This window comes from Tubulanus polymorphus, chromosome 7 (assembly GCF_964204645.1).
Source record: "Tubulanus polymorphus chromosome 7, tnTubPoly1.2, whole genome shotgun sequence".
NCBI lineage: Eukaryota > Metazoa > Nemertea > Palaeonemertea > Tubulaniformes > Tubulanidae > Tubulanus > Tubulanus polymorphus.
In genome coordinates, this window is record NC_134031.1 from 15,998,462 (window position 1) to 16,013,769 (window position 15,308).

The 15,308-nt window shown below is 39.3% G+C and overlaps 2 protein-coding genes across 2 annotated transcripts; one reads left to right on the top strand and one right to left on the bottom strand.

Annotated features, from left to right (window-relative positions):
- The first annotated feature begins 65 nt into the window (after nucleotides 1-65).
- Nucleotides 66-3,349, top strand: LOC141908730 (large ribosomal subunit protein bL20-like). The gene is made up of 5 exons (XM_074798897.1): nucleotides 66-336; nucleotides 1,021-1,131; nucleotides 1,717-1,794; nucleotides 1,884-1,949; nucleotides 2,849-3,349. The coding sequence occupies exons 1-5, from the start codon at nucleotides 229-231 to the stop codon at nucleotides 2,987-2,989; spliced, it is 504 nt and encodes a 167-aa protein (XP_074654998.1). The 5' UTR covers nucleotides 66-228; the 3' UTR covers nucleotides 2,990-3,349.
- A 4,832-nt stretch (nucleotides 3,350-8,181) lies between these two features.
- LOC141908819 (uncharacterized) lies at nucleotides 8,182-13,212 on the bottom strand. Its single transcript, XM_074799033.1, has 4 exons — nucleotides 13,055-13,212; nucleotides 11,420-11,727; nucleotides 9,950-10,097; nucleotides 8,182-8,669 (listed from the first exon to the last, which is right to left on the bottom strand). The coding sequence occupies exons 2-4, from the start codon at nucleotides 11,725-11,727 to the stop codon at nucleotides 8,262-8,264; spliced, it is 864 nt and encodes a 287-aa protein (XP_074655134.1). The 5' UTR covers nucleotides 13,055-13,212; the 3' UTR covers nucleotides 8,182-8,261.
- Nucleotides 13,213-15,308: the final 2,096 nt, after the last annotated feature.

The following is a 15,308-nucleotide window of genomic DNA, read 5'->3' on the forward strand; positions in this document are numbered from 1 at the left end:
GCGGTGCTGCCACTAATTCAAGACGGTGAAATATAACACTAACGGGAAACCGATGTTTTCGGTAGTAACGACTACGCACGAAGCTCCACAATGAATCATTCCATGCATCCGTTACCCTCCTTCTCTTTCTGTTGGGCTGAGGAGTCATTTTGAATCCCATATTTCATGGTTTCGCGGCTGTGAAGTGTTTATTCTGTTGTATTTGATCGGTAGGAATTGACGTGAACTATGGTTTTCCTGACATTCGCCCGGTTTGGAAGAATTCCTCACCGAACTGGACGATGTCCAAAACCGGATCGATTTTGGAAAACTCAACAACTTTATCGAATGACATGGGTACGTGACTACGAGTTATGACTGTGTGTGGGCGAGAATGTCGGGAGTTATTTTGTGAAAAGCTTCTGTTGAACACGGTTATAGTGATATATGGTGTATGGAATGTACCTACCTCTACCTGCTATACTAACTTCTTTCTTGTATGCTATAATACCAATGGCAATGGAAGTGGATATTTTGGCTTTGCCTCCTACTACAGCTTCACGATCTTGATTTTCTTTTTCAAAGTCAGGAAATTTAGCGAAAAGTTTAAGATCTGTGAAAATAATAGTGAGATCGCGCTTTCAATCAAACAGTTTCCATCTATGGTTTACCTATCTGACTGTAAATGGATTGAATTAATGGAGGTTTAGTCAGGGAAAACAACCATTATGTCAGGGATTAGTCAGGGTAGAAGTGGATCAAATAAAATTGGCCACCCTTATGATGCTTAACATGGCTTGGTGGCCATTGGAAAGCTCAGGGAATCAGAAAAAATCTGGAGAAAACAGGAAAAACTTGTGGATTTTTATCAGGATGTGATTAACTTTAAAAATAAATGAATTGTCATATTTTATAACTAGAAATTTCTCTGATTCAGGGAGTTAAATGGAATCGTATAGGCCTACGGAATAATCGTGATTTATAAATGGGTGGAAAGTGGCGCAACCCGGTGTGATAAGTTCTTCGGTTTTTCTATTGTAGCGATTTCATAATCGGCCAAGAAACGTCTACAAACTGGCAGTAACGGCCGCGCGGAGAGCGATGAAAGCCTCGACAATGGGACGTCGTTCCAAGAAAACCTACCACAGTGATGTGAGTGAAGATTTTAGGGTTCTTTAAGATCAGGGCTCGCGTTTTATTGATGCTGAAGCAGATTTTAATACCTGGGAACATTTTGAAATTTGTCAGTTATAATCATGGTTTCTCGTTGTTATCAACCAGATTGGGTAAACTTTGATACTCAGTTTATGAAAACAGGCCCAGGGAATTCCAAATTTTTTTTTTGGGGGGGGGGTGGGGTTTCGAAATCCGGAAATTCTGGCACTTCAAAATTTTTCTATATTCAACACTGGCAGTGGTTAAAGCGTTTGACTCTGGGAAGCCAGGTCGTGGGTTCGAACCCCGTACATTACCGTAGTGTCCTCGGGCAAGACATTTATCCTCATAGCCTCTCTCCACCCAGGAGTAAATGGGTACCTGGCCTGATAGTTGATTCCTGAGCGCCTAGCAGCTGCTCGGATGTTACTTCTCTCCAGGGAGAGTTGATTGATGATGGTTAGATTTGTAGGCTAGGGGTATCACAGTGAAAAGGGCGCTATCTAGAATCAATTGCCATTACCATCACACTGAAAAAATGCAATAGAAATATGAAAGTTTAGGATCATGTATTTATTTCAGTTATGGAAGCTGAGGATAAGTGCAGGAGCTGGAGAACATGGATTGAACTATGAACAGTTTCTGACCGGTTTGTCTGAGGTAGGAGTCCTACACGGCTAGATGATACTAAAATATTGATTTCAAAAATTCTCCCGAGAAATTCTCTAATATACGGGCATGTTTTTCAGAGTAATATCTTGTTGAGTAGGAAAGTGCTCGCTGAGCTGGCTATGTTTGAGCCACGTACGTTTAAGGTGTGTATTTTCAAACTTTCTCTTGGGTTCGGATTGATGTGAAAGATTCGAAAAGGTGTGAGAAATGGAAGTCTGTTTAGAAGTTGTGAAGAAATGTGACAAATTTGATACATCTCAACCCGAAACTAATGGGTGAGAAATTCAAGAAAAGCGTTTCGTCAAAATATTTTGATCCTTCTTACACAATAAACTACAGCGCTCACAAGCTGTGTTGAAGTTTAAGAAATTTTCTTTTAATCTGAAAGAGATTACAATCGGTAACTGTGTTATTGCACTACAGTGTGAAAAAATGTGAAAAGTCCTCATATTTTCTTCTAAAAAATGTGAAAAAAGCCAATTGTAAGAATACCGTGGACATGTGGAAAACTCCTGAGTTCATCAGCCTGACCCATTTCAGTTTTATTCTGTGTCTTGTGGGTAAATTTTGAACTTTCTAATTTGCAGAATTTCTTCTCATCAGCAAACCTAGGTACCACTTCTATTTCAGAGTAGTTTCTATTTTGATACTTTAAATATTCCCAAAATAATCAAAATACTCTCGACATCAGCATATTTTAAATTTTCGATTAAATTGCAATTCATGTCAAATTACCTGAAGAAACTGCTAAAGTCAGGTTTGCTTCATATAGTGCATTGTAGATACTGGAAAGATTTTTGTGTCGTTACCAGTAGACTGATGTTAATCTCAGTGTACAGAGTTAATGAGCAAAGCCCACCGTAGACAATTTAACAATTCATTCTGACAGTTTCGACTAAATTTCAAAGAAACCAAAATAACATAATTTATCAAATAATGATTTATGTTATTTTGGTTTCTCTGATGATGAAGTTTAGGCTGTGGTAAAAATTTGGAAAACTGTCCGAAAAGGTCATGAATTTTTTTTGTGTCATATTTTCAGAGTTTAGCCGACATCGCCAAGCAGCATCACATCGAACAAGGGATTACTATAGAAGGAATGACCCCGCCCGCGGGTGTAGTGACTCGAGGAATGTTAAATACGCCGATTGTGCCCGGAAATAAAAATCTCTATCCGTATTGAACGCGAAGGAATAAATATCGTGTTTATCCGCCCATCGACGATGGCTGTTGTTACGACGGAATAAAAAACGGTTTACGCGAATCTGGAATACGAACCTTCGGATAGCTTTATGTGGCGAGGAATATCTTGAATTAATTCGCGGAAATAAATTAATCGCGGAATTCGTTAGCCTCGATCAAAAAATAGTTAAAAAAAAGAGTAGTTAAAAAGTTGGATTTATAGTCACTCGTACACACGTGCTAGAAGCTGCTGCCATCTGGTAGAAAATTGGGTAACTACATATCTGTTTTCGTCACCAGATTGTGGCGCCGTCTGATGTTTTTAATCGTAACTAATAGAATATTTCGTATTGATCACTAACTCCTATTCTCTCTCTCTTCTTTTTTTCTCGCTTCTGTTTTGTGTATGTATATACATATATTCATATATACGTATACGTATCTCGCTTTGTTATGAACTTTTTACCATGGAAGATTTTTTTAATTTCGACGGTGAAATTCTAGTCGGATGTGCCTACAATTATTTTTCAGAAATTTTCTACCTACCTTGTTTGTATATGGAGGTAAAGGCGACAGAGTCGTGTACCGTTTTGACGTGTATCTCTCTGACTGAGGCCATAAAATGAAATGGCAAATGCTGGAACCACAATTTTGACAAAATATAGGGACTCCAGTTGAATTCAGGGTTCTGGGAATTAGGACACTTTTCCTGAAAATAAGGGAAAGTTAGGGAATTTGAATTTTTCGTGTCTTGTCGTTTTTGCTGGCGATGAGTGGCGCGAGGAACCTCGCGATGAGAAACATCCCCCATCGAGGATATATATATATATATATATATATATTATATCGGGGAATTATCAGAGAATTTTGAATTCCCTGATCTGCTAGAACCCTGCGAATTATTGGAAATGGAACTAGTATGAACTAATCTATGAAGTTAATGTAATTTATATGGAACAAGGTCGAATCTGTTGTCGAACTTGCCGACCAGGAAATATTTCAATGATGTTTTCCCCGGGGAAATTTTCATTGTTTTATCGTAGTCGCCATCATCCAGAACATTTGTACTTGGTAAACGATGACTCATATACAAACAAAGCCGAGACTCATTTCGTAGTTGTTCAGATTTAAATAGATCAATGTCGCCGAAATCGACCGCCAGAAACTCTAGATGGACGTCGAGTGCACGCAACGAGGGGCTGAATCATCTTATTTCCCTCGCGAGGAGACGACGAACTATACGGCTGCAGCGGCGGTGGTCGTCCCCGGCGACAAACGACGTCATCCATTTAATTCTGATTGATCATCGTTATTTCTCTTCCCGGTTACCATGGCGATGTGGTGTGACAGTATTATTATCCGAGGCAGCTGTAACGAGGGGTTCCGTGCGTCTGTGTGTGAGTGTGTGTGTGTTCAGAATCCCGTCAAGTATTGCCGCATATACGCAATCCGCATATGTCGCCATTTTATACGCGTTCTATTGTTAAACCGGTAGACAACTGCTCAGATTTCTTTCCGATGCTTGATTTCGTTACTTTTTTCCACGAAAATGAAAAAAAAAGAAAATTGCTAAGATTCTAATACCGGTAATTCCTGTCTCTACAACAGACGGACATCGATTTTTACTGGACCCGTGGACAACTTCTCGATTTCGTTACTTTTTACCCGAAAACGAAATAGAAGCAAAAATTTGAAATTTTCGATACCGATTATTACCGCATTTATAACAGACGTCGATGAGTCTCGGGTTGTTGTTTTTTTTTTTTTTTAAGAAAGCGCCAGACTGTGTCGGATATCGGCGGGAATCACCTGCTACCGATCGGTATTAATCATCGCGCGTCGTGTCGTAGTAGGTTTCGACGACGTTAACTTCGAAAGAATGCGGGTAATAAAATAAATTGTCCTGTATCGTTGTGAAGTTAATGCGGCCGTTTTGGTCGGAAGGAAGATATATGGCGAGCGACACATTTTAAATGAGTCACATCTGCGCAAATGTATATTATTATTATTATTATTATTATTATTATAGTACGCGATGTGATGATAAATTGGAAGCTAGAATTATGTTCGGAATTATTTGATCTATATACTCGAATGTTTTTCCCAAAGCCATCTGGGTCCGGTTCCACTTAACTCGTGAGTTAACTCAGAACTCAGAACTGTGGAACTAGGTTCTGGATTTTCCTATGTAGGCCGATATCTTCTGGGACGAGTTTGAAACCGGCTTTGAGCAACTGGCTTTAAAGGTCTAGGCTATCAAAATGATGCAGTGGAGCGTGAGGTCAGAATCACTTGGCATTAACATGGAATAATTCGACCCGCGACTAAAATTTGGTCAGGCCAAATTTGGCCCGCGTCAAACAGGCACAGACGCATTTGGAACCAGCTTGAACAGATAGCCGGGCCTAATCTGCGATGGGTTTAATTTGGCCCAGGTCAAAACGCTGAAGTGTTACTGCGGATAATCAAATGATTTTTTCGCAGACAGTGGAACCTGTTATAATGATTCATCTGATGCAACAAATATAGAATTTTCGCAAGTAAGATAATGTAATCAATTTCATACTGGATATAACGAACTATCGGTTATAAAGAACATATTTTCTGGTTCCGTGAAGTTCGCTGTAACGAGGTTCCGCTGTTACATTGAACTGGTGAATATTTCAGGGGGGTGGCTGCATCAATCTACTCTTTAGTCGATGACACGACAACGTGTCCTTGGCCGCTGGTGGTGATGAGTCATTCGAACATAATCTGCTCATAAATTCTCCGTGCGTGCCGCTTCCCCTGCGGATCTCATTTCATTACTCAGAGATTTTTTATCGACATTCTCCCGACCGACCGTACGTCGTGGTTGCTTCGCGTGCAACCTGTTAACGACAACGTCTTCTGTTGCCTCGTCGTCACGGCGACTGCTCCGGTGCGTCATATGATATCGCGAGACGCCGGCCGGAGCTCGCTGCATGACTAATTTTATCGCTGCGATGATGAACGCGATCGAGGCGCCTTTTTTCCGCTATGAAAACAAGGAAAATCGATCTCTTCGAAGGCGACGTGCCGCGCGCCTTTCAAACAGGTTGATGTGATTTTGTCTCGTTTTATATTTGAATTGATACTGTTCGCCGGGGTTCTTACAGATCGTGGAAAATCAAGAATTCTGACTCTCGTCTTGAAAATCAGCAGAGAAAATTCGGGGAATTTGAATTTTTGGTGTCTTTTGGTTCTTGCCGATGACGAGCGACACAAGGAACCTCTTGAAAAGAAAACCGCCTCCTCTGAGAATATCTCGAATTTAATCGGGGAATATTTGGTCGAGGATCAGGGAAGTATAGAATTTTGGGTAGAGGATCGGAGAAGTTTGAATTCTCTGGTCTGTATGAACCCAGGGGCCGGTTTTATAAACTGGTATTACCGTTAACCCGGGGGGGGGGGCTAACTCAATTCATTATCAATTGAGTTATAGCCCCGGGTTAAAGGTGGTAATACCAGTCTATAAAACCGGGCCCAGGTTTTCATTACGGATTCGCCGTGATGGTCGATAACGATATGAGGTTTTTTTCTCGAACCCGAGCAGCAGCTGTTCGATGAAGTAGCTCGGTCTCGTTCGTTCTGCTCTCTCGCTTGTCTATTGACCGCGATATTTACGGATAATTCTTCTTTTTTGGAACAGACAATATCAGAAAAGCTATCATAAATACTATACTTGAATTAGTCGACAAAAACCCACAATAAAAAAGAAAAACTATCTGATAGTTTGACGTTTCGACTCAAATCTATGAGCCATTTTCAAAAACTAAATTTTTTTCAAAAACTAAGTTTTTGAAAATGGCTCATAGATTTGAGTCGAAACATCAAACTATCAGATAGTTTTTCTTTTTTTATTGTGGGTTTTTGTCGACTAATTCAAGTACAGTATTTATGAAAGCTTTTCTGGTATTTTCTGTTCCAAAAAAAGAAGAACAGCCACTTGTCTATGGAAACCAACTATACTTGAAATTCGGTGACTCGAAACTTTTATGATTTTTAGAAAATTAAATAACCCCCAATGAAATACGTAGATTTTTCAGTAAATCTTTTTAGTAATTCTCTTTGTATGGTCTATGGTCTATTCCTCCGCGATAGTGCCTATCATTCTATTATCATTATACGTTAGTATATTAAAGCGTATATACGTTTGCTCAGACAAATAGACAAAGTCCATTCATTCTGAGTCAGGTCATGTATGTGTATTCCACATTTAGCGATTGCTAATTTAGATCATAGTTTCCAACATGGCGGGAGTCAATGTATAGGTTATGATAAGGGTTCATACTAGTCCTGAAAATATCGGAAAAGTTGTGGAAAGTAATGAAATTTAAAGTTCTGTGTCTGAAGCTAATAGAAATTGACTATTTTTTTCAGGAAAAGTTTTGTGTCTGAAGCCATTAAAAAGTTATAGAATATTAATAGGAAACTGGTGATTATAGTCTAATCTAGGCTTACTATGAATTTTTTTAAACTTTCAATTCTGCCTTTTGTAAGTATAATAAGCCGATACCTCATTTAGTAACTATGGAAATTATGATTTGGCCCTGGACAAGGTATCGAAAATCAAAGACCTCAAATAGGCCTATGGTGCAAACCCTGTAATGATGATATCTCTATATGAGTCAAATTTGGCCCGTGCCTAATAAGAGCGCCCTCACACTCAAACCACTCACTCGATACTAAACAATACTCAAACAAGGCAAAGTGGGTCATTTCCTGTTCATTTGGCCCGGGGCCTCGTCTGACGTTTTTATTCGGGCCAAACAGGTACAGACCCATTTGGCACCCATGTGATTGTGGCTTTTATCGGCGTCCCGTGTATATAACCTGTCCAGTATTATTGTCACATATGTCGATCAGATATGAAATCAGCGGATGAAGCATATGCTTAACTTAGCTCGTTAAATCAGCTTCGAATGATTGGGCTTGTCGTTTCTATCGGCTATCGACATTTTTAGGGTCGATCGAAATCTGCGTCGAAATGAACTCGAAATAATTCGCGCGGATTTTCTTATAAAATATTTATTATATTCAACACCGAGTTAAAATACGACAATACAAATTTTTGAACACAAGAACTGAACGTATAGAGTAGACAATATGGCAATAATAATAATAATAATAATAATATTTATAATAATAATAATAATAATCAATAGTATTTCCTTTTCAATGAGATAATGAATTTCGAGATGTACGAAAACAAACAAATTCGTTCGCGTTTTTGAGACTAAATTACTCCTTTTTCAACTGTTAATTAATTCGTTACTAACGATGTCGTTAGCGATGGTCGTCGTTGTGATAGTTTGATTAGTTTGTTGTTGTTGTTGTTGCTGTTGTTGTTCGTCGGGCGTGACAGGCGTTTGAACGACGACCGTCGACGGCACGGGCATCGAGCCAGGAAGACTGGCCATCATCTGTTGGTATTCGCTTTCCTCGGCCTCGTAGAGTACCTCGGCGATTTTCCGTCGCGCCCACGACTGCGTGCGTCTGCTCAGCTGGCGTAGCGTCGACGCGATGCTCTTGCCAAAATCGTCGAGGTGATCGGTACCGTCTGCGCGCGGGGTCGAGCTAAACGTGTCCATGACGCCGTCATTTTGATCGTAACGAGGTTCTAATTTGACTTGTTTGTGTAACGGTTCACCGATGTCGTCCTGAAATAAGCGATAAATAGAAAATCCATCAGAGAACTTCATTTTCGAAGAAGGACAGGATCCAGTTCCGCAGTCATGTGTTAGAGTTAACTCTGAGTTAGAATTAGTTCATTTTCTTTGAGTTAACTCAGAACTCGGGTTCCAGTTTCACGGTTGTGTAAGTTAGAGTTAACTCTGAACTCGGGATCCAGTTTCACGGTTGTGTAAGTTAGAGTTCACTCTGAACTCGGGATCCAGTTTCACAATTGTGAGTTAGAGTTTGCTCTGAGTTAAAATTTGTTCATTTTCAATGAGAATCCAGTTTCACAGTTGTGTAAGTTACAGTTAACTCTGAACTCCGGATCCAATTCCACAGTTGTGAGTTACAGTTAACTCCGTATCCAGTTTCACAGTTGTGAGTAAGAGTTAACACTTTGAGTTAGTATTAGTTCATTTTCAATGAGTTAACCTTGAGTCAAATCTAAACTCTCAATTGTGGAACCGGGTCCAGCTGTTTAACTAGAATCATCTAATGAAAAAAAACAAAAGCCGGGTTATTTAGTTTTTTTTCTAGTCGTGTGGGCGCGTTTCCTCGAATAAGAAAAAACGGACCTCTGAATAAGAGTCTTTCAGGATCGGGTTACCCAGTAACTAGAAACCAGTAACTAGTTCAACTTTTCATAGTATACGACAGTGACTGTTGTCTCTATTGGAAATCTATAAAAATGCATTTCTCGAATTTTTGTCACTAGTCAATCGCAAAGTACCGCACTGTGGGTTAGAATTAGTTTATTCCGACGCTTTAATCTAATATTTAACTGAGAACTATCCGACAAGATTCTGACTTCTCTGAACGTGGGTTATTACATTGGAACCTCTCGTTATAACGAACTCAGATACAACAATTCATCAGGTATTACACATACAGAATTTCATCCTAACTAAGAAAATTTCATTAACATCATATATATAGCGAACAATCGGTTTTAACGAACATATTTTCTGGTCCCGTGAAGTTCGTTGTAACGAGGTTCCACTGCACCAACATCGTACATGGGGGTTTAGAATTGGCATAATTGGCTGTACATCCTATCATTGTTAAGTACCCCTTAGAGGTGTGAACTAACTAAAGAAATCAACTCTATCAAGTAATAAAGAAGGAAAGATACTTAGAAATGAAAAATATTCTGGATCCAGTTCCACATTTGTGAGTTAGAGTTAACTCTGAGTTGAAATTTACGATGATTTAACAAATCTTAACTAACGACCGTGGAACTGGCTCCCGAAATCGGTTTCTTTACCTGATTATAGGAACTACAAGTCCAGGCAGGCATATCCGCCGATGATATGGTCAAACTAACTGGCGTGACGACTTGCGTCGGAGTTTCCGATATATACTCGTCGCTCCTCGATTCGTCGTCGTCTCTGTATTCATCGCTTTCATCACAGCTAGAATTTAAAAACGGATCCATTAGTTCAATCGAAGTAAAAAAAAGAAAACTCGTTAGTTTACGATGATTAAACCGGCATGAAAATTATAGGCCGCCGATGTCGAATAGTCGAAAATAGCTTCTTCTTTTTTCTGTTGGAATGAACTTTTTGCGATACGGGGTCATTCATTTATTACGTACGCATTAGGGGAGGGGGAGGGGGTCAGTGCAATTGCGTACTGTAATGCTTAATGTATATGAGAAAATGGCCGATTTTGCGTACAGAGGGGGAGGGGGGTTGAAAATTTCAAATTTTATGCGTACGTAATAAATGAATAATCCCTACATGTGCGTGTGAAATTTTTGCGAATTGGATTAAGCGGCCAGATGGACGTGAAATAAATATAAAGCTATATAGACGGTTTATCGAATTCAACTGCGTATATGTTCAGTGAATAATCCATTTTTAAACGGTATCGACCGTAGTCGTTTAACTATATTAGCAGTAATGTCACGCATCACCTGGGTGTATTTGCATACAGTCACTGCTGCGTTCAGTTATTGTTTTCTTTTTAATGGGGTGTAAACGATAGGATTAAGCGAGGCAGATGCGCCGATATGATTTCGGTATCATCACAGCTCGCGACTGTATTCAAGCGCGTTGGAAGCAATCTTTTATCGCAGCGGCCAATTGCCGATTTTTGACGGGAGGTTCTGATATATTGCCGCGACGGATTTACTTCAATTTTTTCAAAACCATAGTATTCACAGAAGAAAAAACGTCATTCAGAAAACACGCAGCTTGCCGCTGCACTTCCAACGCTACTGGTGTTTCTCTCGAGTGTCACTGATCTAATTACAGCCCCCATCTCCCACTACCCTTCATTCAATTCCTTTTGTTATTTCTCAAACTTTCCGATCCTTTCACAGAGACTTTAACCTGACTCTTTCTTTCTCTATCTCACAACTCTCTCTCTCTCTCTCTCTCTTGCTCTATCCTACCTCACCCTTACCCTTCTCTTTCCGATCCTTCCACAGTGACTTTAACCTGACTCTTTCTTTCTCTATCTCACAACTCTCTCACTCTCTCTCTCTTGCTCTATCCTATCTCACCCTTACCCTTCTCTTTCCGATCCTTCCACTGTGACTTTAACTTGATTCTCTCTCTCTCTCTCTTGCTCTACCCTATCTCACCCCTACCCTATCTCTCTTTCCTATCCTTCCATGGTGACTCTCACCCAACTGTATAATTCTTCCTTTCTCTTATCTCGCAACTCTCTTGCTCTACCCTATCTCACCCCTCCCCTATCTATCTCCAGCCACCTCATGATTCATACTCACTTGCTACTGTTGGATGGATATTGATTCGTTCGATGTTTAACGTGATTAGCGAGAAACATCAGGTTCTCGTAGTACTTCCATTTCGGTTTGCGGCCTTTATTGCCGCTTTTACGCACGCGCACGAAACAATCTCGTAAACGTTTCCACGACGTTCGACACGACGTGACGTCCGTGTTCAGATTGTTCGCTATCGTTTGCCAGGTCGAAGTTATCAACTCTTTGTCGGAATGTTGAGGAAGTTCGCTGTTGTACAGGTTTTCGTGTTTTTGTACTTCGAGAATCAGCTGCAAATCATCGGGACTTGACATCTGAAATCATGTGAAAAGATCGTCTTAATCCGACCGGCGTAGACTGATGTTAATCTCGGCAGTTTTAATGAGCAAAACCCACAATTGATGATCTAACAATTTATTCCGACAGTTTCGAAGTTTGCACTAAACTTCATCATCAGGACCCAGTTCCACAGTTGTGAGTTAAGATTTGACTCTTAGGTTAACTCATTGAAAATGAACTAATTTTAAATAGGAGTTAACTCTAACTCACAACTGTGGAACTGAATCCTGAGAAACGAAAATGTTTTTTGATGATGTTTAGTTAAAACTGTTGGAATAAATTGTTAAATCAATAACTGTGGGTATTGCTCATTGGTATTGTGTAGATTTTATATATATTTTCAAATGCATTGTCGGATCTTTAATTATTTTAGTAGATATCGTTTTGTTCGGGTTACTTTTTAAAACGCTAGAACCACCCGAATAGATATATAGATTAGAAAATAGTTTCTATTTCTATTATTAGAAACCTATACGAGAGCTTTGGGAGCCTTGATATACAACAGCGGGAGGCAGCAGGCGCGTCTCTATACAGAAACAATCTGGTTTACAATGTAGTGAATCATGCAGATTGAGCCTGAATGGACTCAATGTAAAACGTGTACAACAAACGACGCCAACTAAGAGCCCATGATCTAACCAGAATGGTTATCGAAGCATGTACGCGCTAGCTACCCCGAGTGAATGCGCGTTATGAATTTATAATGTCCCCGTGACTATACCTATAGATATAGAACGACTATACATATTCAAATCGGAGCTCTCATATTTTACATAATCGTTCGCTTGCCAGGGCATGTCGCGGCGTAAATCCCGACACGCTCGGGTCGGCGCTGCGCATTAACGCGCCTATATAAACGCGCACAGTGTATCACGGAGTAGTAATCGCTTTCGACTAAATTCGTGTCTGTATTCAAACCGCGTTTGTATATCTGATTGTATGAAATCGAAATACGAACGTAGAACATCAGTATATATATATATATATATATATGTATATATGTATATATATATGTATATACATCATGATATAGAACTGATGCTATATCGATCAGTATATATGCCAATAGTAACAGTGGGTTTGTATTAAGAGAGAGAGAGAGTGAGAGAGAGAGTGAGAGAGAGAGAGAATGAATACACAAAGCTAGGCATCCATCCATACTGCATATATTATTAGGTATTTGCGCGCGGCATTCACATCCACAACCGACCGACCGAAACCCCGAACATATAAAATTCAACATTAACGAACAAGAGATTACAATATAACAATTCTGGCATTACATTTATCCGTGTTACTCACGTTTAGTAATGGTTGAGTTATATGTTGCTCGTTGAGACTCCAGTCGCTTGTTTGTCGCGCAGCACACAACGCAACAATGGATCCCGCACAGTCTAATGGCAGCTAGCCAATAACACTTCGACAGAGGAAACCACGCCTGCTCAGCTCTCTAGCTCGGCACACTGGTTGATGAATTAGTACCCGCGCTCGTACAGCAGCCAATGTAATTTAAATATATACATAAATTTCATCTACATCGGTAAAAGCCTCTCGATCGACCCAGATGATGATGATGATGAGGATGTTGATGATGATGATGATGATTATGATATTTCGTTTGTTTTCTGTAAAGTTTTTCGATGCGTAATTAATTGCTGATATCGGTATTCGCAATACAACCATTAAAATACCTTTGTTAATAACGGCCCAGATTGGATTAACCCTTCGATTTCTGATATGAACATATGCACGCATGTCCCGAGCGAAATTCTTTCTACATTTTGTTCGAAAGTGATTATTTCCGACTAAGTATATTTTATATTTCTACTAGATCAAAGCGTGCTGATTTGAAAACTAGCAGTTTACGATCGAATAGGAAATGTTTCAGTTTTTTTTCTTTTGCTTAACAAAACATTGTTGAGTTGAAATGATGGTGAATGTACATGCCTGCATTCCAATTAATCGAGTGATTTTAATATAAAGCTCTCTTGGCTTTTGTATTCATTAAATCCTAATTAACGATATGAAAGACTGGCTGTATGTTGAACGACGACGACATACCGGCTGTCGATGTCCCCAACATTGAATATTGGCTCTATATGGTTGCTGAAACTGACAGTATTATTAACCGTCGTTGCCATAGTTACCGTCGTTTCAAGTCGTCTTGTTGGCTCCGGTATCATCGGCGCTCTCGGTGGATGTGGCTTGTAATGGCGGCCTTCTGTTGTCCCCTCGTTTCATGCAAGACACACGAAACTGCGATATTGAATTTGGAATCACCGATCTGATAACATCCAAACTTAAACTTATGCAGTAAATCAGACTTGCCTGCCGTATGTAGAATGAACTACTTCCTATTTGAAATTGTGTATTCAGCTTTATACGAGAGCAGTGACTACTACTTCAAGAGTTTTTGTACCACCAAAATTATTTAAATTTCAGCATGATCATTACGTTTTATAGTTCATTTTCAATTAGTCCGAAACTAGTGTTTTTCGATGTAAAATTGTGTGGTGAAAACTACTACTAAAGGGAGACAGTGTTGAGTAGTTGTGGGGTGCTGTGGGGTACTATCAGCATAATAAAATGAATTTTTCAAATGGTTCTGTCTTTCTGTAGCATCTGCTTTAGTGCAGCTTGCACATGCGATATACACTCTGCATACTCAACAGGGAAGCTTATCTATATTCTAAATATAAAAATAGCTGCTGGTTTATTCGAAATTTAGATCAAATTTAGATCGCATATCATTTAAACAAATTTCCATTATTGAGCAATTGAACGCCAGATTGCAGATTGCGTGGAAGGTTTATCTTTTTGCCTTTAGGAAGGGCGTGTAACTAATGTCTCCTATTTGGCAGTGTTTTGATCAGTATTTTTTGTACAGTAGCTGCTTGATTCGGATGTGACCAACGAAATTCATCCGATTTATGAGAAAACAAGATTGAACATCATATTTACATACGTATCTGGTGGACTGATAATATCCTGATTAGATTAGATACTGTTGAAACTGAACCAAACTAAACGTATTAAACTGTATTATACAAGGTTACAGTATTTCATATTGGACTGATCTGGTTCTGCCATATTTGAAAAGTTACATTTGTTCAGCCGCCGCAAAAAAATGTGTAAGCTTTTCTCACAAGAGTTCATACCAAGTGCAGAAATATTGGAATTTCTGAGAGATATTCAGGTGACTTACAATGATTATTTAACTAATAACTAATATTCCATGCAAACTAGAAACACTAACCCTTACACAATATATATTTATATATACATGTATATATGTATCTAGGATTTGGCAGTTGATCAGTTGTTGGAGCCACCCTTAATGGATTTATGACATCATTAGAATATGAAGTTGTTTTTTTTAAAGTACCAACGCACATACATATAAGGCTGTGAAATAAATTCGATTCGCGGCATCGCGAAAATGAAAAATCATGCCTGCATTATTATTTGCCACGTATTTATAACGATTCCCCTCGGTATCGTTGTCGGTATCTGTATCGATTTTTTGATCTAGAAAAAATGTCGATGGAAAATGCGT